This window comes from Alosa alosa, chromosome 13 (assembly GCF_017589495.1).
Source record: "Alosa alosa isolate M-15738 ecotype Scorff River chromosome 13, AALO_Geno_1.1, whole genome shotgun sequence".
In the NCBI taxonomy this organism is placed as follows: Eukaryota; Metazoa; Chordata; class Actinopteri; order Clupeiformes; family Clupeidae; genus Alosa; species Alosa alosa.
The window spans coordinates 12,892,233-12,919,478 of record NC_063201.1 but is presented as its reverse complement, the minus strand read 5'-3'; the positions used below and the strand labels follow the sequence as shown (position 1 = coordinate 12,919,478).

The window sequence follows — 27,246 nt, the reverse complement described above, 5'->3', positions numbered from 1 at the left end:
TGTGTTTTCCGAATGCTAAGAAGAAGCCTTGATTCATTTTTGTAGGATTTGACTCGGCAGGGCTCAGCTCTACCAAGCATGAATCCTCGGGGATCCTCGACTTTGACTAACAGCCAGTGTATGGTGCAACGGGGCATGTTTACACAGCCCACCACACACACCACTTCCACAGGCACTGACACACAAACAGCATGGTCACAGAGCAGCATGCTCTCATGAGCACTGCATTGTTAACAGTTACGGGTGACGGGTGTGTGTGTGTGTGTGTGTGTGTGTGTGTGTGTGTGTGTGTGTGTGTGAGTGCCCAGTGCAGGGACTTTATGGTATTGGCTAATAAGGGGAATAAGGCTGGTGTGTGTGTGCTGCTGAACGTTACATATTTTTATTTCATTAAAACATTTAGAAATGCAGTACGTATTTAACTCTGAATGAACATATATTTGTGTCATATGACCTGCTATTCAGGACAAGCCCGGGACCTACTTCATGAAGGGGGCCTACGAGCAGGTGATCCGCTGCTGCAGCAGCTACCACAGTAAAGGAGTAACACTACCTCTCACCAACCAGCAGAGGGAGCTGTTCCAGCAGCAGAAGAGCTACATGGGCACAGCTGGCCTGAGAGGTACGTGGCCTCCAGCCTCTCTAATCGAACAGTTACACTGTAGGCTTACAGCCTGTCTCTTTAAACTTTAAACTAGAGATGCACCGATATGGAATTTTAGTGCCGATAACGATAACCGATATTTATTGGTTTGTTGTGGCCGATACCGATACGATAACCAATAATATTACTCTTAAAAAAAATGTGAAAAGTGATTTGGGGAAAGCATTTAATAAGCATAATTTTATTGCAGTAATTTTACCTACCACCAAATGATGGACAGAACTCATAATAGTCCTCAATAGTGCGGCAGTCAACAACATAACAGTAGTCTAGCCCTACAGTATGTGTGGCTCCTTTAAGTGAACCTGACGTCAGTGAATTGCGAGTGAGTGGCTAGAGAGTAAGAATCGTTTTAATTTAGGACTAAACACTCATAAACGGCTCAGCTGGGAATAAGCTACAGTATAGCGACCAAATCAGAGTTTGTGAGGGAAACTTATGTTTAGTTTCAACTGAATAAAGCTGCAACTCCTCAGACTGTATCTTATGTCCGTCTACTCTGTTGCGCACAACCTGCTGCAGCAGAAATGAAAGGGGTTAGCCCCAAAGGTTTTAATAACTTATTATGATGACCTGTCTGGAACTGAAGCAGGAATGGTTAGCATATTTCTAGGTAGTAGGCCTAATACAAAACCCAAGCTAACGTAATGCAAATATAATACTAAAACACAACTTAGAACTAGGCCTACTTATGTACTGCCCCACAAACGAAGTTTGTTTATTTGTTTCCCGATCAGCGCCGGTAAAGTGCAAACACACCAGCACAAGACGGCTCTAGATAGGGCTGAGCTCCGCTCTGGTAAGGTTAAATGGCGGATCATTCACAAGACGATTTTGAGATGCACAGATTCCCAAAAGAACGCATATCCACAGATTTTTGTGGTGAAATACATTCACACGCTGACATTATATTGAGGAAAAAGTATAGCCAACCAAGCTCAAGTAGCTCAGTGTATCCAGACGGACCTTACGTAGGCCTAAATTAGGACTTTAAAAAATATCGGCGCAAATTATCAGCCAGAATTCTGTTATCGACCGATAATAATATTTTCCTTTTTTCACTTATCAGCCAATAATATATCGGCCGCCGATATATCGCGCATCCCTACTTTAAACATATGTCTCTTTTAAGAAAGAAGATATATGCTAAAATATAAGATTTTTTTGGCACAAAAACAGTAAGTCATATGTGTCAGGTGTGAATGGGCTGCATAAAAATATGTACATTATCTTTTTAAAAGCTACCTTCAGAAAAACATGCACAAGACTATTATCTTCATCACTGATTATTATTATACTGGCTTAGGTTTCTATGACATTTACCCAACTCTTGAGGTCAAACTAATGTTGGAAGAGGTTTCTGTGCCAGTATTCCCAGAAGTGCCCAACACGGCCAAATAACCTTTATAAATTTATACAGCCTGAAAATGACAGGCCAAACTGAGTTCATAGTTTTTCATTGCATAGTTCCCATGGGACTGATAATGTGAGGCAGGCTTTACTTGTCTCCAGCATGTGACTTGCCTGCTGATTTTCATGGGTGTCCCTGACTGTCTCCTCGCTCTTTCTGCTCGCAGTGTTGGCATTTGCATCAGGCACTGAGATGGGCAGCCTCACGTTCCTGGGCCTGGTGGGCATGATTGACCCGCCTAGGGCTGGGGTGAAGGATGCAGTGGGCACCCTCCTCAACGCTGGCGTCGCTGTCAAGATGATTACAGGCGACTCCCAGGAGACAGCTGTGTCAATTGGTAAAGGCTGGTCTTTTCAGTCTCTCTTTGGCTGAGATGTATCTGTACCAAACCCTTTGTATCTCTTTCTTTATTTCTCCCCCCCTCGCTCACTGTCTTTTTCTTTCTCTCTCCTTCTTTCTCTTTCCTTCTTTCTGTTTCTTTCTCTCTCTCTCACTGTCTCTTTCCTTTGCTCTCTTTCTTTTTCTTTTTTCTTTCTCTCTCCCCCCGTCCTCTGGTTACAGTTGTCTGCTTCTTTGTCACAATCCCTTGTTGTTTCAAAATGGCAACACACAAGTCATATATTCTTTCAATTCTGTCCCATTTTTCCTTAATATTCATCTATTTCTCTATTTATTTGCCTTCTTTAATTGCCCCCCTTCACAGCGAGTCGGTTGGGTCTGTACACGAAGGGTTCCCAGTCCCTTTCTGGGGAAGAGGTGGACCAGATGGACCTCCAGCAGCTCTCTCAGATAGTACCCAGGGTACTGTGCCTTGCCCTTACCTCTCCCCACTTTATAACACGCATAACTGTTAAAAATGCACCACCATTTCCTCCGTAGTGTGCAAAGAAATGAAGCCGAATGCTTGACTTTATGAAAAGAGCAAAATGTTTTGAAATTGCAACAAAAAAATATCCGTAATGAAGTGTTCAGTTTTATTTGAAATGCTTTGCTCTTAAAGGTTGGTAGGTTGACTGTTATGCTGTGTCTTACAGATAGTGGTGTTCTACAGAGCCAGTCCCAGACACAAGCTGAAGATAGTCAAGGTAAGGGCAAAAGCAAAAGTGCATTTTTCACATCACACATCAGATCGTAGGTGCAGTCATACTGTATAACTATCTTAGTCAGGAATTGGCAACCGGTTAAGCCTTCACTAGCACTTGCCTAATCCAGGGTGATTTCCATGCCTTTCTCAGGATTATGGCTTTGTCTCTCCTTATTGTGTGGCTATAGCTGATGTGTAAATGTTCTTCACAGTCACTACAGAACATTGGGGCTGTGGTAGCCATGACGGGTGATGGTGTGAACGACGCCGTGGCACTGAAGGCGGCCGACATCGGCGTTGCCATGGGCCAGACGGGCACCGACGTGTGCAAGGAAGCAGCTGACATGATCCTTGTGGACGATGACTTCCAGACCATCATGTGAGAACATTGGAATGCTGATTTTTTTAGGCTTTTATTCTGAAGTTCTTTTGTAATTGCCTCAGTGTTGGAACTAGTCCACTGTCTCCAAGGCAACAGTAGCCCTGATTTTTTGCTTTCTGTGTTTTTCTCTCTCTTACTGTCTTGCCCTCAGGTATGCCATTGAGGAAGGGAAAGGGATTTATAACAACATCAAGAACTTTGTGCGGTTCCAGCTCAGCACGTGAGTGCTTTTGGCTCCGGGGGGCTTCTCACAGTGCTGTCGTGTGTGGCCTGGTCACCTGTTGACATGCAGCTCTTTGTGCAAAAACTATCACACCTGTGATTTGCATATTCAAAAAAAAGGGATTTTCTGTCAAGTCATGAATTTCTGTCAAGTCATGTTGTACCATTTCCTGGAACAACTGGTTAAAGTGCAGGAAGACAAGTATGAGACACTAATAAAACAGGAAGGCGTTGAATGTCATTTTTTATTACCAAAAATAAATTATTTGTCCTATGGGGTCTGAATGTGGTACAATAATGCCCAACGTTATAAAAGTTGCTTAATGTTGGAATGGATTGTTTACCTCTTGAGTACCTTGGAGACAAGCCAGTACACACACACACACACTGCACTGTATAATAAACACAAGTATGTGCATTCATAGACTACTTTTGTAACGCAGTGCTCCCTAGTGGTCAAATCCTGTACTGAGGACATTCCTTCCTAATGGCTGCTGTCTTCTATCCACCTCATCAGGAGTATTGCTGCCCTCACCCTCATCTCCCTGGCCACGCTCATGAACTTCCCCAACCCCCTCAATGCCATGCAGATCCTCTGGATCAACATCATCATGGATGGACCGCCCGCGCAGAGGTAACATAGGACTCAGAGAACCATCCATCCACTCTTTTAGTTCCTGTCTAGATCATCACCTAGATGCTCCTAAGGACTTAGCATGGCCTTAGCAAGCCAGTGACCACACAAATGTCATCAAGCCTTAACTTTTTTGTTGTAGTTTAGCTCAGGTATAAATTGTGCATTAGGGAATATGACCCTGCTTTATAGATGTATAAACACAGACCCACAGATATCATGCACTACAATGCCTTCTCTCAGCTTGGGGGTGGAGCCAGTGGACCCTGATGTCATTAGGAAGCCTCCACGGAATGTTCGTGACAGCATCATCACCCGCAGTCTGATCGTCAAGATCCTGGTGTCCTCCTTCATCATAGTGTGCGGAACCCTGTTTGTCTTCTGGAGAGAGGTACTGGGCCGCTCATGAACTACCACACACACACACACACACACACTATCTCAGGACCTACAAGAGTATGCCACCTGTTCTGCGTTTGAGAGGTAGATGAAACACCTCCAATAAATTCCAAATGCTCACCATCTCCCACTAATTACACATCTGTGCAGCAGGTATCTCCTCCTCCTAACTGTGTCTGCTCAACCATGTTTAAACCGTTCCATTGCAAGTCTGAGGATGCACTGCAAAATGGCATTTCAGAGGATGAAACTGTGGAAGTATGAGAGCAGAGAGCAACATGGTGTGACCCTCTGTGATATTTATTATGTCGGTGTAATAAAGCCTCGTGCCTCCCCCTCCAGCGCTGCATGTTCACGGCTCTTGATGTCAACTCAGTGATTTATTGAGCCCAGCTTTAGTTCTAGCCCCGGGCATAACTGCCCTTCTATCTGTGTTGATGTTAATGTTCCAACGGGCAACCGTTGCTAGGCACTTGTGTTGCCAATGAGTAATACTAAGTGTTGCCAATGAGTAATACTAAGAATGCATATTATCATGATTAACTTTATTTGTTTATCTATTTATTTGTTTCACCAAAGCAAGATGAAGTTAAAAATAAAACAAGTGAAAGTGGGGTTACACTTTACTTGACAGTATCGACATAAGAGTGACATGACACTGTCATGAACGTGTCATAAACAAGTCATAAATGTTTGACATAACGCTTTTGTTATTAAATTAGGGTTAGAGGTTAGGGTTAGGATTCATGTGTCATGACAGTGTCATGTGTTCATGACAGTGTCATGTCACTCTTATGTCAATACTGTCAAGTAAAGTGTTATCGAAAGTGGTGATATTGGAAAAAGATTGTTACAATTTTTACTCCACAGCCAAACAAATGCATCTGAAATGCAAGTGCTCTTGACGATGCAAATAGTTGTTCCTTCCCTCAGCCACTTCCCACTGCCCTGTGCACCAACAGCAACACCACTACCAGTTGTTATTTGGCTGGAATTAGCATGCGGTTTTGTGTGTGTGGGTGCACCCCTGTGTTTGTTACCTATTCACAGAGCCAGGGCTGTGTACGAATCACCAATGTTTTTTTCTCTGCACACAGAATATACAGCTAGTGGATTATAATAATATATTCACTAAATGTGACCAAAAGTGTACTGTCTTAGAATCATTTAAAGAGAGGAAAGATTAGGCCTCATTTACAAACCACTCATACAAATATACCTTGGATGCTTGCTCTGCTCGCTCAAAGATTTCCACCGTTGTCTTTGTTCATTGAAAGGTCCTTTGTAAGTGTGTCACTCGTGCATATTTATTTGTTGTCTATCTTTTGCAGTGTCTAAAAGAAACTTGTGGTTTAATTTTAGCTGTGTATTGTCCAGTTGCCGTGAACGTTGAGAGGTTTGTTGATTGGTCACCAAATGCCCTGGCACCTCCCTGAGACTTTGTTTTTCCCCCACCAGCTGCAGGACAATGTGATCACGCCCAGGGACACCACTATGACCTTCACCTGTTTTGTTTTCTTTGACATGTTCAACGCCCTCAGCTCGCGTTCGCAGGTACATGCACACACAAATACAAATATAAACAAATACTTGTTTAGCCATGCATGCCATCCTTAAAAGAATCACAAATATGTCACCATTCACATATATGCCTTTCCAGTCACATCCACAAAAAACAAACAGCATTAAGCATGTTTTACTCTTTAAAGGGACACCAGGCAAGCCTGATGCTTTTTCTCTACGAAACTCCCCCTCGCTCGGTCTGAAGCTCTTTTCCTTTTCTTTGCATCTTCCATCGAGGGTTTTCGCTGCTTCTTCGCCGGCTCTGCCATTATACACACGTTTGCAACAATCGCTAGCGTTTTGTTAGCCTGCCTCTGTGCTGTAAACTGATCCTGCTTCGGTCAGCGGGTACGATACACTGAACTTGCAACAGGATATTCTTCCTACAGGCAGTAGGGGCGGGCAGAGAGTCTTCATTCACCCTGTAATGAGTCATTTAACCATATACCGACTTACGAAGATGAGTAATTAACACGAAAATGTTGCCTGGTGTCCCTTTAAATATATAGTTTAATTTCACCTGTTAAGTCATTTTTACACATTTGTGAATTTGGGGGCAGCCGTGGTCTACTGGTTAGCGCTTCGGACTTGTAACCAGGGGGTTGCCAGTTCGAACCCCGACCAGTAGGCACGGCTGAAGTGCCCTTGAGCAAGGCACCTAACCCCTCACTGCTCCCCGAGCGCTGCTGTTGTTGCAGGCAGCTCACTGCGCCGGGATTAGTGTGTGCTTCACCTCACTGTTAGCCTGGCTAGCGCCACCACTTCTCAATGAGACGTGGTCTGGGAACCAAACGTTAATTTTCTCGTATTTGAAAAAAATGCCCAGATCCGTTTATTGGGTGCCACGGATGTCTATCAAATGCGCCTGTGCATAGCTCATCATCGCCTTGCTTTCCCCTTGTTCTGTGATTGGTCCCCTATCTCAGGCGAAAATTTGCTCCATGGTCTCCAGGCTGCCTTAGCAGCGTGAATCAAATCGCGCGCAAGGCAGCATGGGAACACCCAGGCTACCTCACTGTGTGTTCACTGTGTTCTGAGTGTGTTTCACTAATTCACAGATTGGGATAAACGGGATCAAAGGAGTATATATACTTACTTATACTTATTTCTGTTCCTACACGTGAATTGCATTTTGCTCATTGTGAGTGGCTTCCTGTGTGTTTGTAAATCATATGAGAAATCAGATGTTCATATGACTTCCCTCCTTTTATTTGTGGAATCTATGCGCACTTTGTACCACGCCTGATCTGCTTCAAAAAAATGATGAAGTGCAAATGTGAGATGCAGTTATTAGCTGCACCAGCAGGTGGCTATTCACATGAGCAGACAAAAGTATCAGGAACAAAATGACTGGCAAACATGTGTGGAGTACAAATCGCTCCAAATTTCTGTGTATATGATTTTACACAACACAAATGACAAAATACATATATGTGTGGGTACTAGTAATCGTAAAAATGAAAGTGAATCATGGTAAACATATGTGGATTGTCTTCTATGAGTTGCAAATAATAAAGTTCAATAAAAATCCCTTAGAGAGGTGAAATGGTTTCAATGGCAAATAAACACTTTGCATTGGAAATATGCCTTCCTATGCAAATACTTCAGTTGTTTACGCACACACACATACATGCCTAAATTTAGAAATGCAAATTCACACACCCGGATACACACCCTGTATGGCAAATTAATCCAGATTCCAATCTGCTGTGTGTTCAGTATTTGTGAGAAGGGAAGTGCCTGTTTCTGGTTAAAGCACCATGCAGCAATGTGAATTTGTAATTCTGTTCTTTATTTCCTGTTCAGATTATTTTATAATTTGATGCATTCTTCCCTGTTACCAGCATACCTGAATTCAGTTAGAATATTATTTAACAGATTAGAATTGAACATACTTGTAATCTGGAATCTATTCCTCATACTGTACATCAACATGTGTGTACATCATAGTGACTGTATTTACATCTCTACCTAGATTAATAGAGTACCGAAGTGTGACGTTCGGTTTCCACGACTGCAGTGTCACTGGATCTAAACAAACTTTTGAAGTGGCTTAAATAGCATTGAATGTAGACATGTGGCATCATCAATGTAGACATGTGGCATCTAGCTAATTAGTTGTTTTAAATGTAGGCTATAGCCATTTAAACATATTTTACCTGCTAGGCAGCAGCTTAGCCACATAAAACGGATTCCCTGGCAGGTGTAATAGAAAGAAACAAAATTGCAGTGGATATTTCATGTCTTATTAAAGACTGGTGGCTGTTAAGAGTGATGTTTTTTTGCCTCAAAAACAAAGCCAAGAAACGTCCGTGAATTTAAGGATTTTAACCACATGCTGTGAAGTTACATACAGGTCTCTTTTACGGAGGAAACCAAAACTCTGTAGTCACAAATTTGATTGTGTTGGTATGAATATATGTTGTATGTGATTCCTACAGTGTAAAAAATATATTAAGGTCTTGGAAACGCAAAACTATTTAAATAGATTAAGAAAGCTGCCGCTATGGTGATACTGACAACTATGGTTAGATTGATTTGTTTAGATCCAGTGAAATTACTTGCCTTGACAACGCTACATAATGGCTTCAGTACTCTATTGTAGTAGTATACAGAGCACAGGCCTGCCAGCGGTCACCCTGGCATAGCCGTAAACCTGACCTCTCATGTCCTTTGACCTCTGACCCCACTTCCCTGGCCACCTGCAGACACGTATGGTACACGAGATGGGCCTGTGCAGTAACCGAATGTTCTGCTACGCTGTGCTGGGGTCCATCATGGGTCAGATGCTGGTCATCTACTTCCCCCCGCTGCAGAAAGTCTTCCAGACAGAGAGCCTCAGCATCCTGGGTAAGATGCACAAGCCACAGTCTGTGAGCGCTGCTGCCTAATTTTCACATACTGTAGGCTTGAATCTTCTGTCCATACTGAATTTATTCAATATGCCCTTTTGTAGCATCACATTCCTCCTCATTTGACCATTTTAACCATTTTAATGTGAGTGATTGAGTGAAAATAGAGCAGGGCATCTGGTAACAGTTCTGTTCAAAACGGCGTTCTCCATCATATTCCGCTTCACAGCACGGCTTAACTTGCAGTCAGTTAAGATATTCTAGATGAAAACAGTTGGGCAATCTAATTGATTTTGTCACTGACAGTCACTCATGTCACTTGCTGTCAGGACATGGTGTTACATACAGAAACTGCTATAGTGGTCTTGTGGTTGTTACATACTGAGTTTGTAACATGTATGACACATTAACCAATACAAATGTGACCTGTGTGTGTGTGTGTGTGTTTGGTTGGGCAGACCTGCTGTTTCTTGTAGGCCTCACCTCATCGGTGTGTGTTGTCTCGGAGATGATCAAGAAGCTGGAGAGGTTGAGGGGCGAGAGGAGAAAGGGCCGTGATGGGACTGACAACACTGACTCTTTCCATGAAGTATGACGCACGTTGCGTTGCACGCAGAGGATCGTGGTGGACACTGGACAGTGGCTCTGGGCGCCATGTTTTCTTCCTCTGGATTGTCGGTCATTCAGTTTGTGTGTGTGTGTGTGTGTGTGTGCGGGTTTGTGTGTGTGTGTGTGAGTGTGTGTGTGTGTGTGAGTGTGTGTGTGTGTGTGTGTGTGTGTGTGTGTGTGTGCTCGTCTGCAGGCTGACTGAGCAGACTACAAGAACCGAGCGAGAGAGAGTGAAGTGGGTGACCCAGGTTGATCTTGTCCTTGTCTAGGGCAGGGACGGCACTCACTCCTCCCCATGGACAGACTGTGGTTGTGCACTGGTTTGAGTCCCCCATTGGGTTACCACCTCTCCTTCCCTGAGCCTTTCTCTCAACCCCACCACACCCCCTGCCCCTCCTCCCCCAGGCTCTTTGAAAACAAAAAAGCTTTGGTGTGCTGCTTTTGAGACTTTTTGTCCCCAGCGTCTGAAAGAACATTTTTATTTATGAGATACTGTAAGGCTTCAGACAGTGACTGTTGACTTTTTATTTCTCATCAAATGACTGCAAGCACAGTCCATAGTTTTTTGGAACACGTAAAACAATCTGCATTCCGCATTCCGGCTCTCCATGCTAGAGCAGTGCTTGTAGGGGAAGGTTTCTGCGCCTTCAAATTAAAGGGTGTGTATAGTCTGTGTTTTTTTTTTTTTTTCTGAATATTTTCATGGCAGAATATAATATATTTTTCAAAGTTAAAGGTGATTGATACTGGGAGTTGTTTTTTTGTTGTTGTTGTTGTTTGTTTGAAGGATGTCTGGTTTCCGGTCCCAATAAAAGGGGTCAGACTAACAACTCAAAAGAGCCTGACGTGGTACTAGTTTTTTCCATCATGCAAATATATATGTATAACCCAGATGGGAGTTTGGGCCTCTTTACATCTTATTTGGATATAAATAATAATAATTTTACACAACAAAGATGGTTTATTACTCTTTTTAAGTCAAGTCCTGTTTTAATTACTTCGGTTTGTTTACTGGCCATGCCCCTCACTAGGCTAACCACAATTTAGTTACTGTTTGCTTAAGCCCTGAGCACCCATTTCAGAGACATGTGGTGTTTCGTTCTCTTTGAATTAGTTGACACTGTTATATACTGTAGGTGCACTCTCTTTACTGTACTGGCTACTGTAGATCGTCACCTGCTCTCTGGAGTAGATGGTCATGTCTTGAGAGTATGAAGCATGAACTATAACTTCTGGGGAAAAGGTTCATGAGGTACGTTTTTTGCTTCTGCCACTAGCTTACATTTTTTTGTTGTGTACAACTCAAAACCTCTAGGTTTTGTCAAAGTGAACTGGTTAGTTCAGCTTTGCAGTTTTGTTCCCTTAAACCAACACCCAATAAGGAATGACGATTGTAAAGATTGTTTTTTTTTTTTTTTTTTCCATCTTTTATTTATTTTTAATTGTGTTTTGCACATGTGTGGCTAATTGAGAATAAACTTGTATATTCAAATTTTTTAATAAACCTTAAAATGGGGTGGCTGAGATTAATTCTTCAATACAAAGACAGAAAACAAACTACTAAATCTTAAAATTTGAAAATCTAATTATATGGCCTCCTAGAACAGAAACCTCTAGTCATGACACACACACGCACTCACTCACATTGTTGTCTACAATTTTGGTCTTTGATGATGTAGAGCTATTGTTTTTATACTCTGCAAAGTCCATCCATCTAGACTCTGGAGCAGTGCACTGAAAGAGTTTCAAAGCAGAAAGTATATGGTGTACAGTATAAAAACACCATATATTACCATTTAAAAACATTGTAGATAATAAGATCATCTAAAGTGCAACACATAGTTAGGGAAAATTAGGCATTTGCCAATCTGCAAAAAAAATTCTTACCAATAGCTTTTTTCTTTTCTATGTGTTCCTATAGGTAACTTAACACCTCCCAATTTATCCACTGGCAAATCCTCAGGGAAACGCCTGGAGAGCCAATCAAGTTTGAGGTGCCCAGAGAGTTTGGTTGAAAATAGTGAAAACATTTAACATTTTTTTACCAATATTAGCTTTTGAGATGTCTAACTAGGGTTTTTTTGGGGTGCTGAATCTATCCCAGCCATTAGTTTTGAGTAAAAATGACTCCAACTCCATAAAAAATCCATAATAAGTGGTTTTATTGAACAATTACAAAACAAAACTTCCTTAATCAGTTTAAAATTGATCCAACTCAAGGTATTAATAAGATTTTTTTTGCAGATTGGTGAAAAGTCTAACTTTCCTTAACTAACATAAGGTAAATATTATAATATCCAGAGACTTTAAAAGAAAATACACAAACAAAACAAAACACCATATATAACCATTTCATCATATATACATCATGTGAATATAGTTGGTACAACAAAAGTAACAAGTCTAAAAACATTAAAATATATTAAAAGATGAATAAGCAAATATTCATTCCATTATGTTTTCATCTTGAGTGCAACACATTTATAAGGCTCTCAGTCCCAGCACTCTGTCTCGCTTATTCAGTTTAATACCAGGGCTGCAAGCTCGGAGAGCCCTGCTCTTCTTGTGTCGGGTAATGATTTGGACACAGGCTTCCTCATCCTCAGACTTCGCCTGCCTCTCCTTTCACCATAATCTTTATCATCTTCATCCTCGTGATAGAATTGTCTGGCAAATTCTACCAAGTTCCCTCTAGTTTGGGCTCTTCTCGTTGGGTAATGTTGTTGCGGCTCTTTCTGCAGCCGGTCCCTGATGTCGTCATCCAGGGAGTCCAGCACGGCGCGTTCGAGATCTCTGAAGAGCTGCAGGGGGATTGGCCCCCCATTGAGGAACGACTCTGGGGTGGCGCCTCTCATCAGCCTCGCTGCAGCCTCGTGAACCAAGGGTCCGCTATAAAGCCTGAGAGAGAGAGAGGTGTTTGAGATTGCATGCTCTCCTGGAAAAATACATATATGACAAATGCCAGTGGCTTAGTGTTTTGACTAGCCTCCCTGACATTTCATGCATCAAACCCCATAAGTAGACCACTTACAATGTATCACATAATTTGTATTTAGTGTTTAACATGGTGTGGACATTGCTACGTCTGTTCTGCAATTACAAGGGATGACATTTGCATAACTAATCATTGGTCCTGACCCTTTGGATTATGAATACATACAAGGAATATGTAACGGAGAGCAGGCAACACCGTACGAAGTGCAAATGTACTCATTCTGACCTTATAAACAAAATAACACATGACCGGTAAGATAATAGGCCTAAAGCCATATCTAAAATAGAAGAGCTGAGCGCATAAAGAAAGTGGTGGTGAACAGGTCCCCATCTTCCCTTGACTAGGCTTTAGCCTACAAATACCAGGCACGTGCAGAGAACGGGGGCTACAGGGGCTCTAGCACCTGCCCTTTTGCCCCTTTGATGTCCAAGTGCCCTTTTGACAAGACCCGTTTTTTACTTTTTAAAATGTGTAATACTTTCGCTAGTTCCAACGTGAATATTCCCTAAAATGTCTCATTAATAGTTTGTGAAATTAGAAATTTACAAAAATAACAATTTTCTGTGTTAATTGAAATGCCTTGCGGCCACCAATCCGTGACGTCATACATTCAGTGAACTCTCAGAAGGTGCACGCAGGCACAGTGCTGCAGGAGACGTTTGGGAGTAAGGTCACTTGGCAGTTAGCCTATCTGAACATGCAATAGTATTCAGCTTAGAGATAGAGAATAAAATGTTTAAAGTTGTTTTATGTTTAATGAAGTAGGCTATCAAAGCCGTTTTAACCATGTCATGGTCCATCCATTTCAATAACCTGGCAGCTTCGAAAATCTAAGGCTGAACGTTCATAACATATTCTGTTTAGGTTACTAGCAGACCTAGTTAATAAAACAGAGTAGGCAAACCTTTTCTAAATCGTCATAAGCCGACGACATAGGCTACTGTAGTTGTTTAACTAACCCTTTTCCACACGTTGTTTTCTGTTTACAGTAGGCCTTGGCTACATTATGCGTCATTTCACTTACGCACAGCACGTGAATCTGCAAGACACCAGCTTGCTAATGGTGGTAGTTCACTGTGATAAACATTAAAATTATAGCCTGACAAGCCAGACTAGGCAATAACGTATTTGCTGCCGCTAGGGTGCGTCTAGATTTCTAGGCTATTAAAATTATCTTTGAATTTAATCAATAAGATGGAAGATGTTTTATTTTGATATAATTTGCATGTAGCCTATGTATTCTCTATTGGGTTGTAATCAAAAATACGTTTTAAGTAAAGTTAACACGTTTTCTGAAACGTTTGTTCCATGTGCCCTTTTTTAAATTTGAGCCCCTGCCCCTTCAAAGGTCTCTGCACACCCCTGCTCTCAACATTTGCAACTTGCTGCTGCTCACTGATTATTTGGATGAAATATCATCTGTATATGGAGCCAGAGTTTTATGGACATCACCATCTCTCTCTCTGCTGAGCAAGGGTAAGTATGCATTGGAGGCCTTCTACTGTGGGGTTTTGGACATAGGGATCTTTTTTCTTGCCCTTTTCAAAATGTTTCTCACAACTGATACAAAGCTTTGGATCCAATGCCTGTAAGACATTCTCCATAATTCAAAAGACTAGTGAAAAGGAAAAATGATATACATTTCAGAATTTTCATTGAAATGCAAATCAAGTTGAATTGCACATGCAACATTGGTCAGAGGGCTAAGTACTTTCTTAGCCAGGGAAAGTAGTTTTTACTAAGTAGTTTAGTTTAGTAGTTTAACTAACTGTTTAGCTACTTAGGGGTGAAGTAAGCAGTGTAGGCTCTACTGTCCACTGCTGGTCTGGACAGACAAAATCTAACAATATTATTTTCCATTATTCAGTAATGACTTGACCAAAACAAAATTCAAGTGAATATAAATCTTTTAATAAAGGTGTTCCATCCCAATGTTAACCTGATTCATTTGGATCTGTGTTTCATGTGAATTGCTTAATACTGGGACATATGAAATGTATCATTATTAAATGTAAATATAGAGCAGCACTTACCTTATGTCAGGGGTTCTCAATGTTTTTGGTTTCAAGGACCCCTTTTGGGGGAGAACATTTTCCGAGGACCCCCTTATAACCGTAACAATTAAGCATGTCATTTGTATTCTCTGAAGTTGTGGCCTACACATTCATCAGCTAGCTGGCTAACAAATAAGCCAAGCTAAGCAGTAGTAGGAATGGTTCTTCATGACCTAAGTGAAGTTAAATGTGGGTAGGAGAAAAAAGACACAATTTGCTTGTTTTATGGGTGAAAAGGGGCATCATCCATAGATATACATTTTTAAAATGATAAAACCCTATGGGTCGCAGACCCCAAGGGGTCCCCGGACCCCACTTTGAGAACCACTGCCTTATGTAACTTACCTTGCAGTAACAATGAATTTGTTAACATTCTTCTCACCACTGATAATGTGATTTGGACTTAAGACTGTATTTTGCCAGTGTTTTGCCGTTTTCTTTCATTTTGGACACCTCATACATTGAGTGACAGAACAAGCTAAGGCAGCAAAGAGAGGGAGAAACTGCTCGTTCAGGTTGAGGAAACACTTACATAAGTTCAAAACTAAAAATCTCTTGGCTGGAATGAACTTCTGGGCGGAAACTTTGCGCCACTCGAAATGTGAAATGGGTAAAACTCTTGCTTTTAGCTCAAAGATAAAGAAGTCACTATCGTCTGATAGGACTGGACAATTCCACTGATTGGCCAAAGCAGCAATTTCCCAGTCAGCCTCTTCCATGCACTGGACAAATGGTATCTTCAAAAGAGTGAGCATCTGGCTGAAAACAATTGGCAAGAGTGCTGGTTTAATACCTCCACCATAACATTTGCGCCCTAATGACATATCTTTGGCTGTTTTAATTCTTTGTCAGTCACGTTGCTTGAGGGTCCTCAGTTTTTGTCAGTATGGCCACTTCCTCCATCAAGGATAACATAGGGGTCTAAGTTGCAGTTTTTCAGAGCCGCAAAAAAACTTCTTGATCAAACTCTCATAAACGTAATAATCCCCACCATGCTTCAAATCATGATATGAGGCTTCATAAAGAGCACTGCACAGATTACACCCATCGATAACTAACTTGCTCCCTGTAAAATGGTCTTTCAAATAGAGATTATTTTCCTCTATGTAAGATTTTAATCCTTTGACTCCCATGATGTTTGTCGTCCAAGTTCAGCAACACTGGAAGAAAACAAACAAAAAAACTGTATTTATACCTTTAGGTCTGAATTATGTCATTTATATAAATTGTTCTCTTTTGTCTCCCATTTCCTTGTACCTATTTGTGATCAATGGTAATCAGATATGAAACAGCCTCACGTTAAATATTAGCAACATAATCTCCTCACACCCATGATTCTGTAAATCATTCGTTTTTTTATGTTTTCATTTGATCTATGCTGTATTGTAGATTAAACATAAACATTGTATAGTTTATTTGATATATTTTCATGCTTGTGCACAATGTTCCAGCAGCTTGCACCCACATTCAATTTACAGATTTTCTCAGTCGCTTTAGTGCATTTCTCAAATCACCATTAACGTTTGCACAACAGTAAGTGTACTTCTTAAAACAATTAGTGCAAACTGCACCACAGTGTATTACTGTACCTGCAAAAGTGTGTATCTTGCTCAAAAAGCTTAGTCTATGTCTCAAAAGCAAGTATCTATACCAATGAAACTGCCAATGTGCAATGAAAATGACAATTCCTTACGCCACTGTTTATGATCAAGATAGTCAAACTGCTTTGAGTAACATTTTATGATAAGTACAGCATTTATTAAGCATTGGTATATATTATATTAGAGTGTACTCTGTAAGTATTTTCTATTGAACAATGTGCAAGGCAACACTATTGTCTATGTGCATAACTATTTAAAAACTGCAAAGTTATACATTATTGTCTGTGGAGGGTGTTGATTGCAAGAGAATGGATATGTTTCAAACGTTTTACTGTCGACAGACATTGTGCCAGAGTTAGAAAACAAAGGCTTTTCCAGCATTGTGCAAAGGAAAAATTACCAATACAGTAAAACACCCCTTGGTCAGAGCTGTGCACTGTAGGCTTGATTTACTATAAATCTTTCTGTACATCCTGGTGTTCCTGTCTGTTATATATACAGTATATGCTAGACCAGGGGTCGGCAACCTTTTCTCTTAAAAGGGCCATTTCTTTGACCAGAAATAAAAATAAATCTGTTTGGGGCCGCAAAGATGTCGGAACCATTTAAGAGAAATCGGTTTAGATACCTCTATCTTCATTAGCCTCAGGCATATGGAATAATCGCCATACTCTGTATATGTGGTGTATTATAATACTTTTACTAACTGTTAACGTGTTGGGACATCTTGAAGTGTAACAACTATATGAAATTGTAAAAAACAGACATTTGTACACAATCAAGACAGGCGCATAGATGTACTAAAGCATTTGCTGTAGTAAGGCAGCTCACCTCTCCGGGTTAGTGTGTGCTTCACCTCACTGTGTGTTCACTAATTCACAGATGGGATAGATGCAGAGACTAAATTCCTTGTATACTCGCAAGTATACTTGGGCGAGCAACCTGATTTACAGATTTACGTTTAGATATTGAACAAGCAGTTTTGAAAATAACAATTCTGATCTGAGAAATGCACTAAAGCCACTGAAAAACTATAATTAGAAATCTAAACTTCAAAAAAAGCTAAAGTTATTTTGAGGTAATTTCATAACAAAGATTTTCAAGGTATGGAGATTATCGTTATGCAAAATGTTAATGTTAGATGCAGTTACATTTTATCATTATTTTAGCTCAGTGTATTTCTAGTCTATATATTGTGCATTATTGTAAAATATATATACAGGTAGAGCAAGCCTTAAATTAAAACAATTAAATTCCTCACCAATCTCATTAGAAGAGCAAGAAAATGATCAGTAGCCCAGTCCAAAAGATGTTTTGTCTGCTGTTTTGTTCCCTTTGCAGTCTTTCTTGAAGTGTCCACCTGGTGCGCTGTTTGTTTAGTTTATATCCAATGTCTAACTGGAAACCGAAAGTTAAAGTCCATCAGATCACATATAAGGCTGTAAACATGTGTTTAGGAAACGAAACTGTTTGATAAGCCAAGAACAAGGGCGGACTTATCATTAAGGCAAAGGTAGGCCAGGTTTTTTTTTTCTCTGGACACAAAATGGACAGCTGGCAGATTATGAGGATATATTCACTGAATGTGACAGAAAGTGTACTGACTTAGAATCATTTAAAGATTAAGATAAGAGGGAAGATTAATTAATTACCAATACAGTAAAACACCCCTTGGTCAGAGCTGTGCACTGTAGGCTTGATTTACTATAAATCTTTCTGTACATCCTGGTGTTCCTGTCTGTTATATATACAGTATATGCTAGACCAGGGGTCGGCAACCTTTTCTCTTAAAAGGGCCATTTCTTTGACCAGAAATAAAAATAAATCTGTTTGGGGCCGCCAAAGATGTCGGAACCATTTAAGAGAAATCGGTTTAGATACCTCTATCTTCATTAGCCTCAGGCATATGGAATAATCGCCATACTCTGTATATGTGGTGTATTATAATACTTTTACTAACTGTTAACGTGTTGGGACATCTTGAAGTGTAACAACTATATGAAATTGTAAAAAACAGACATTTGTACACAATCAAGACAGGCGCATAGATGTACTAAAGCATTTGCTGTAGTAAGGCAGCTCACCTCTCCGGGTTAGTGTGTGCTTCACCTCACTGTGTGTTCACTAATTCACAGATGGGATAGATGCAGAGACTAAATTCCTTGTATACGCAAGTATACTTGGGCGAGCAACCTGATTTACAGATTTACGTTTAGATATTGAACAAGCAGTTTTGAAAATAACAATTCTGATCTGAGAAATGCACTAAAGCCACTGAAAAACTATAATTAGAAATCTAAACTTAAAAAAAAGCTAAAGTTATTTTGAGGTAATTTCATAACAAAGATTTTCAAGGTATGGAGATTATCGTTATGCAAAATGTTAATGTTAGATGCAGTTACATTTTATCATTATTTTAGCTCAGTGTATTTCTAGTCTATATATTGTGCATTATTGTAAAATATATATACAGGTAGAGCAAGCCTTAAATTAAAACAATTAAATTCCTCACCAATCTCATTAGAAGAGCAAGAAAATGATCAGTAGCCCAGTCCAAAAGATGTTTTGTCTGCTGTTTTGTTCCCTTTGCAGTCTTTTCTTGAAGTGTCCACCTGGTGCGCTGTTTGTTTAGTTTATATCCAATGTCTAACTGGAAACCGAAAGTTAAAGTCCATCAGATCACATATAAGGCTGTAAACATGTGTTTAGGAAACGAAACTGTTTGATAAGCCAAGAACAAGGGCGGACTTATCATTAAGGCAAAGGTAGGCCAGGTTTTTTTTTTCTCTGGACACAAAATGGACAGCTGGCAGATTATGAGGATATATTCACTGAATGTGACAGAAAGTGTACTGACTTAGAATCATTTAAAGATTAAGATAAGAGGGAAGATTAATTAATTACCAATACAGTAAAACACCCCTTGGTCAGAGCTGTGCACTGTAGGCTTGATTTACTATAAATCTTTCTGTACATCCTGGTGTTCCTGTCTGTTATATATACAGTATATGCTAGACCAGGGGTCGGCAACCTTTTCTCTTAAAAGGGCCATTTCTTTGACCAGAAATAAAAATAAATCTGTTTGGGGCCGCAAAGATGTCGGAACCATTTAAGAGAAATCGGTTTAGATACCTCTATCTTCATTAGCCTCAGGCATATGGAATAATCGCCATACTCTGTATATGTGGTGTATTATAATACTTTTACTAACTGTTAACGATGTTGGGACATCTTGAAGTGTAACAACTATATGAAATTGTAAAAAACAGACATTTGTACACAATCAAGACAGGCGCATAGATGTACTAAAGCATTTGCTGTAGTAAGGCAGCTCACCTCTCCGGGTTAGTGTGTGCTTCACCTCACTGTGTGTTCACTAATTCACAGATGGGATAGATGCAGAGACTAAATTCCTTGTATACGCAAGTATACTTGGGCGAGCAACCTGATTTACAGATTTACGTTTAGATATTGAACAAGCAGTTTTGAAAATAACAATTCTGATCTGAGAAATGCACCAAAGCCACTGAAAACTATAATTAGAAATCTAAACTTCAAAAAAAAGCTAAAAAGTTATTTTGAGGTAATTTCATAACAAAGATTTTCAAGGTATGGAGATTATCGTTATGCAAAATGTTAATGTTAGATGCAGTTACATTTTATCATTATTTTAGCTCAGTGTATTTCTAGTCTATATATTGTGCATTATTGTAAAATATATATACAGGTAGAGCAAGCCTTAAATTAAAACAATTAAATTCCTCACCAATCTCATTAGAAGAGCAAGAAAATGATCAGTAGCCCAGTCCAAAAGATGTTTTGTCTGCTGTTTTGTTCCCTTTGCAGTCTTTCTTGAAGTGTCCACCTGGTGCGCTGTTTGTTTAGTTTATATCCAATGTCTAACTGGAAACCGAAAGTTAAAGTCCATCAGATCATATATAAGGCTGTAAACATGTGTTTAGGAAACTAAACTGTTTGATAAGCCAAGAACAAGGGCGGATTTATCATTAAAGGAACCGTATGTAAGAAAAATATTTCAATTAATCATAAAATGGCCCTGATATGTCACTAGACATTAAGAAATCATGTTCATTTCAAATACTTATATCACTGACAACAGTAGTCCGGCCAGGATATTGTCATTTAAAAAGTGAAGTTGCAGCCCTCAACTGATGTGGATGGAATCCACTATCTTGAAATCTCCTGGCTGCTTCTTCTTATTATTATTATTATTATTACAGTGCATGAAAATGCACTGTACTGTTCTTCCTAGGCTTCTTCTTATTACAGTGCATGAAAATGCACTGTACTGTTATTCCAGGCTTTTTTTACAGTGCATGAAAATGCACTGTACTGTTCTTCCTAGGCTTCTTATTACAGTGCATGAAAATGCACTGTACTGTTCTTCCTAGGCTTCTTCTTATTCTTCTTCTTCTAACGCGTTTAATGCAGCTTCAACCGCTTAACGAAACTTCATTCAAACTATGTTAATGAGGTCTTACTTAGGACATGGGTGCTATGTATTTTTCAGCTTTGTAACTTTTATACTTTTTAAACTATTAATTAAAAACAAAATGTCAAAATGTCCCCATAGACTTAACATGGGCTGATGACATCACAATAGAGCCGTTAAGCAATTAGAATCCTATGGCAGGTGTTCGGGCCACCTGTCCCAACTGCCATTCTCAGGCTTTAAGCATACAAACTGGCCCTATTAAGACTACACACCCTATTCAACTGCTTCCTCTGCCAAAAACTGTTTCAGAATAAAAGTCCTCACTACAATATTTCACTGTTAAACAATTTAACCCTTTAAACTACTGAACCTTTTAACTGTTCAGCCATTGTAACTGTTACTTGTCATCAACTATGACTCCTACCCACTGGAGCTAGTTAGCCAAGTTAGCTAAGTCACATGGTTAAGATAGTTAGCATGCTAAGATGCTAGTTACCATTTTAGCAAAACTGCTTAAAATGATTAGCTAAGTTAGCTAAGTCACATGGTTAAGATAGTTAGCATGCTAACATGTTAAGCATGCTAGTTAAGATTTTAAAGAAAACTGCTTAAAATGATTAGCTAAGTTAGCTAAGTCACATGGTTAAGATAGTTAGCATGCTAAAGATAGTTAGCATGCTAGTTAGCATAACTACTAAAAAACGATTAGCTATGTTAGCTAAGTAACATGGTTTAGATAGTTAAGATGCTTGGGCTTACCATTTTTAGCAAAACTGCTAAAAACGATTAGCTAAGTTAGCTTAGTAACGTGGTTAAGATAGTTAAGATGCTTAGTTAACATAGTTAAGATAACTGCTAAAAAAACGATTAGCTATGTTAGCTAAGTAACGGTTAGCAAGATAGTTAGCATAGTTAGCATGCTAAGATGTTAAATTTGCTAATAAGCAAAACTGCTAAAAATGATTAGCTAATTTAGCTGAGTAACTGTCAGTTATCGCCAACTATCTACCTAAATAATTTAACCATTTAAACTATCCACTTATTTAACTGTTCAGTCATTCCAACTATATTAAACCTCATCTACCTAGCAACTAATATAGTTTGTTTTACTCTGTAGGATTTTTTTTTACGCCATATTTTTTTGCATTTTCATGCACTGTATTTCCTTCAGGAAATGCTTTTCTAGTTCTTCTTCTTCTTCTTCTTCTTCTAACGACTTAATGCAGCTTAAACCGCTTAACGAGAAACTTCATTCAAACTATGTTACGTAGGTCTTACTTAGGACATGTGAGCTTTGTATTTTTCAACTTTGTAACTTTTATACTTTTTAAACTGTTAATTAAAAACTAGTCAAAATTTCCCCATAGATTCAAAATGGGCTGATGACATCACAATAGAGCCGTTAAGCAATTAGAATCCTATGGCAGGTGTTCGGGCCACCTGGACCAACTGCCAGTCTCAGGCTTTAAGCATACAAGGTACAAGGAAGTTTATTGTCACATGCATATAGTTACTGGAAGTAAGAAATGCAGTGAAATTATGTCTGGTGTCAGCCTATTTGTGCAAAGTGGGGGGGTAAAAAGTGCAGTAGAAGAGGGGTTTAGTAGATTAAGTGGCAAGGGCTGCATAAGAAAGGTGGGGGAGGATTGGGATTGGGTGGGGGGCACCAACAAGGAGCACCCAAGAGCAACAGGGGCAAGGAAAAAACTGGCCCTATTAAGACTACACATCCTGTTCAACTGCTTCCTCTGCCAAAAACTGATTCAAAATAAAAGTCCTCACTATAATATTTTACTGTTAAACAATTTAACCCTTTAAACTACTGAACTTTTTAACTGTTCAGCCATTGTAACTGTTACTTGTCATCAACTATGACTCCTACCCACTGTAGCTAGTTAGCTAAGTAACATGGTTAAGATAGTTAAGATAAGCTAGTTAGCATTTTTAGCAAAACTGCTAAAAATGATTAGCTAAGTTAGCTAAGTCACAAGGTTAAGATAGTTAGATGCTAGCATGTTAAGATGCTTAGCTTAGCATTTTTAGCAAAACTGCTTAAAATGATTAGCTAAGTTAGCTAAGTAACATGGTTAAGATAGTTAGATGCTTAGTTAGCATAAGTGCTAAAAAATGATTAGCTAAGTTAGCTAAGTAACATGGTTAAGATAGCATTAGCATGCTAAAAATGTTAACACGTTAGTAAACATGGTTAAGCATAACTGCTAAAATGATTAGTTAAGTTAGCTAAGTAACATGGTTAAGATAGTTAAGATGTTAGATGCTAGTTAGCATAACTTTTAAAAAAATGATTAGCTAGGTTAGCTAAGTAACATGGTTAACATAGTTAGCATGTTAACCTGCTACTTAAAATAGTTAGCATACCTACTAAAAATGATTAGCTAAGTTAGCTAAGTCACATGGTAAAGATACTTAACATGTTAGCATACTAATATGCATAGTTAGCATACCTACTAAAAATGATTAGCTAGGTTAGTTAAGTCACATGGTTAACATAGTGCTAGTTAGCATAACTACTAAAAATGAAAACATTAGCTAAGTTAACTAAGTTAAGTAACTTGGTTAACATTATTATCTTTGATAACATAGTTAGCATAACTGCTAGCAAACATTAGAGCCGCTCCAACTGTCAGTTATCGCCAATTATCTACCTAAATAATTTAACCATTTAAATTATCCACCTATTTAACCGCTCAATCATTCCAACTATATTAAACCTTATCTACCAAGCAAATCATTTAACTATATAAACTATCCACCTATTTCACTGTTCAGTCATTCCAACTATATTAAACCTCATCTACCTAGCAATCAATATAGTTTGTTTTTACTCTGTATGATATTTTACATCATATTTTTTGCATTTTCATGCACTGTATTTGCTTCAGGAAATGCTTTTCTAGTTCTTATTCTTCTTCTTCTAACGCACTTAATGCAGCTTCAACCGTTTAACGTAGAAACTTCATTCAAACTATGTTACGTAGGTCTTACTTAGGACATGGGTGCTATGTATTTTTCAGCTTTGTAACTTTTATACTGTTTAAACTATTAATTAAAAACTACTCAAAATTTCCCCATAGACTTAACATGGGCTGATGACATCACAATGGACTAATTAATTTGATTTGCACCTGTATCATCTTCCAGCTGCTCATCTAGGCCCCATCAAAGAATCAGTTCAACTGATTGCACCTGTATCAACTGTTTTCTACTGAACTAGACCAACTCTCTCTGTGTTTCTCCATTCTACAAGGATATAAGACACATTTCATCCAACTTTCTATCCATTCATCCTCTTCAAACCATTCACTCATCCACCCATTAAACTATCCATCAACATCCATTAAACAATCTGCCTATCAACATCCATTCAACTTTCTGTCTATCAACATCCATTACACTATCTACATTTAACTTTTAAACTATATACTCTGTCTCAGGCTTTAAGCATACAATATGGCTCTATTAAGACTGCCGCTAAGCAATTAGAATTTAGGCCAGGTGGCCAGGCCACCTGCACCCTATCAGTTTCTCAGGCTAACCTTTTAAACTATCCACCTATTTAACTGTTCAGTCATTCCAACTATATTAAACCTCATCTACCTAGTTCAGTCATTCCAACTATATTAAACCTCATCTACCTAGTTCAGTCATTTGAACTATATTAAACCTCATCATGTTGGTTGCCAATTAGCACATCATCTGTTTTAACAATATATTTCACACCATATGTTTTGCATTTTCATGCACTGGTAATTCCCTGGAATTGCGTTTTCTAGTTATTATTATAACCTTTTCTTTTTACCTTTTCAAGAATTAATGCGACTCTAACCGCTTAACATACAGACTTGTTGAAATAACCGTTGTGAAGGTCTGGAGTGGGGCAAGAGAGTTATTTTTTCAGATTTTTAAAAAAGTTTATACTTTTTGAGATATAGGGGATTAAAAATGTTAAAAAGCTAATTTCCCCGCCTTAGACTTCAAAGGCTGTGATGTCATAATGGCCTAAAGGCAGCTGCACTTGTTAAAGGTCCAGTATGTAGGAAATAATGGAAAATAAACTGTAACCATTCCAAAAATGATCACCATATGTTGTCAGAGAGTGAGGAAACACGATGAATTGAAGTAATGGCTTATTTGACAACATTACTCTAACCCGTGAAACCCCGTAAAACCCATGAAAAAAAATCAGTTACGGGGCGGAATCTCTTGGAATTTTCGTTTATGTTTTGAACGATTAATTTTGGAATAGCGTATTAATAATGGCTAGCGCGTCCTCCTATTTGGGTTGCCAAATTAGCAAAGGCCAACTGTCAACAAAAAGAAACAAATTAAGTGGACATCGGAGGAGCTTCCTGAGATGGTGACGTCTTCGTCAAACGAAGAATATCAAGTCTGACGCAGAGCTGGCCATATTTCTCCACAACAGGTAGCCTATGCTAAACTTAACTGCATCGCTAACTTCAGCTACATATGTTACGTTGGTTAGAGAGGTATTTTTTTTGTTTTCACTGTTTCCGTAATGTGTAGCTGGGTCATGGTTGGAGAAACGTTAAAGCAGCTGCAGGTCAACTAATGTTAGCTAAGTCTTCATTACATCTGGCAACCCAGAAGAGGCTCGCGTCTGGTAGTCTTGAGAACGTTCACCAGTGTTTTGATTTTGGCCAACAGAACGTTCGGTAACAATCCTACAAATAGCACCTTTAAGCTCCCAGAGTAGTTCCCGGGCTAATTAGAACACTGACACAGGTGTCACCTGTGAAATCAACTGTCTCAGCTTCTAATGCATACAATCTGGTGCTCCCTAAAACTACACATCCTGTTTAAGTGTTTCCCGTGTGTCAAAATAAAAGTCACAGCCATATCTCATGCTTTGCGCATTATATCTCCAGAACAGTTTGACGTATGTGCTTCAAATTTGGTACAAGTGTTTGTATGGACTCAAAGATGAAGTGAGTTGATGTTGGAGGTCAAAGGTCAAGTCAATGAACACTCTGAGTGCGATATCTCAAGAATGCCTTACATGCCTGAAATTTGGTATGAGTATTTGTATGGATTCAAAGATGAACTGAATTGATGTTGGAGGTCAAAGGTCAAATGTCAAGGTGAAAAACACCTTGAGTGTTATATCTCAAGAACGCCTTTGACACACAAGGTCTTTGGTACGAGGGTTTGTATGAACTCAAAGATTAAGTGATTTAATGTTTTTTTCCAGGAATTTCCCCACCAACTTTAGCAGCGTTCCATCCACTATTGTAATTCCTCTGGCATTACATTCTAGTTATTATAACCTTTTTTTCTTTTTACCTTTTCAAGAATTAATGCGACTCTAACCGCTTAACGTACAGACATGTTAAAATAACCGTTTTGTAGGTCTGGAGTTGGACAACAGAGTAACTTTTTCAGATTTTCTTAAAAGTTTATACTTTTTGAGAAATAGGGGATTAAAATGGTAAAAGCTCATTTTTCCCCCATAGACTTGAATGGCTGTGATGTCATAATGGCCTAAAGCCAGCTGCGCTCGTTAAGCTCCCAGAGTAGTTCCCGGGCTAATTAGAACACTGGCACAGGTGTCACCTGTGAATTCCAATGTCTCAGCTTCTAATGCATACAATCTGGTGCTCCCTAAAACTACACATTCTGTTTAAGTGTTTCCTGTGTGTCAAAAATAAAAGTCACAGCCATATCTCATGCTTTACATTTATATCTCCAGAACAGTTTGACGTATATGCTTCAAATTTGGTACAAGTGTTTGTATGGACTCAAAGATGAAGTGAGTTGATGTTGGAGGTCAAAGGTCAAGTCAATGAACACTCTGAGTGCAATATCTCAAGAATGCCTTGACATACATGCCTGAAATTTGGTATGAGTATTTGTATGGATTCAAAGATGAAGTGAATTGATGTTGGAGGTCAAAGGTCAAATGTCAAGGTGAAAAACACCTTGAGTGTTATACCTCAAGAACGCCTTGACACACAAGGTCTTTTGGTACGAGGGTTTGTATGAACTCAAAGATTAAGTGATTTAATGTTTCTTTTTTTTCAAGGAATTTCCCCACCAACATTAAGCCAGCAGATTTCCATCCACTATTGTAATTCCTCTGGCATTACATTCTAGTTTTTCATTGTGTTTTGCACATGTGAAAACATTTCTCTGTGTTATTAATTGAGAATAAACTTGTATATTCAAATGTTTTAATAAACCTTAAAATAAGGAGGCTGAGATGAATTCTTCTAGCCCTGGCAGCAAATGGGATGCTAGGGTGCGTCTAGATTTGTAGGCTAGAATTCTTCAATACCAAGACA

At 39.1% G+C, this 27,246-nt stretch overlaps 1 protein-coding gene and 2 long non-coding RNA genes across 8 annotated transcripts in view; 1 reads left to right on the top strand and 2 right to left on the bottom strand.

Moving 5' to 3' along the window:
• atp2c1 (ATPase secretory pathway Ca2+ transporting 1) overlaps positions 1-11,336 on the top strand; it is a 51,237-nt gene extending 39,901 nt beyond the window's left edge. For all 6 annotated transcript variants that reach the window (XM_048261253.1, XM_048261258.1, XM_048261254.1 and 3 more), the window contains 11 exons: positions 466-622; positions 2,242-2,412; positions 2,779-2,876; positions 3,110-3,160; positions 3,372-3,538; positions 3,693-3,761; positions 4,281-4,397; positions 4,641-4,788; positions 6,255-6,350; positions 9,068-9,209; positions 9,670-11,336. In XM_048261253.1, the coding sequence (XP_048117210.1) occupies positions 466-622; positions 2,242-2,412; positions 2,779-2,876; positions 3,110-3,160; positions 3,372-3,538; positions 3,693-3,761; positions 4,281-4,397; positions 4,641-4,788; positions 6,255-6,350; positions 9,068-9,209; positions 9,670-9,806 (1,353 nt within the window). In that variant the 3' untranslated portion in view covers positions 9,807-11,336. The remainder of the gene's footprint in view (positions 1-465; positions 623-2,241; positions 2,413-2,778; positions 2,877-3,109; positions 3,161-3,371; positions 3,539-3,692; positions 3,762-4,280; positions 4,398-4,640; positions 4,789-6,254; positions 6,351-9,067; positions 9,210-9,669) is intronic.
• A 629-nt stretch (positions 11,337-11,965) lies between these two features.
• On the bottom strand, positions 11,966-15,250 carry LOC125306097. The gene is made up of 2 exons (XR_007195492.1): positions 14,849-15,250; positions 11,966-12,718 (listed from the first exon to the last, which is right to left on the bottom strand). It is a non-coding gene; the product is annotated as an uncharacterized LOC125306097 (long non-coding RNA).
• Positions 15,251-15,300: 50 nt separating this feature from the next.
• LOC125306094 lies at positions 15,301-19,067 on the bottom strand. The gene is made up of 3 exons (XR_007195491.1): positions 18,983-19,067; positions 17,732-17,868; positions 15,301-16,029 (listed from the first exon to the last, which is right to left on the bottom strand). It is a non-coding gene; the product is annotated as an uncharacterized LOC125306094 (long non-coding RNA).
• Positions 19,068-27,246: the final 8,179 nt, after the last annotated feature.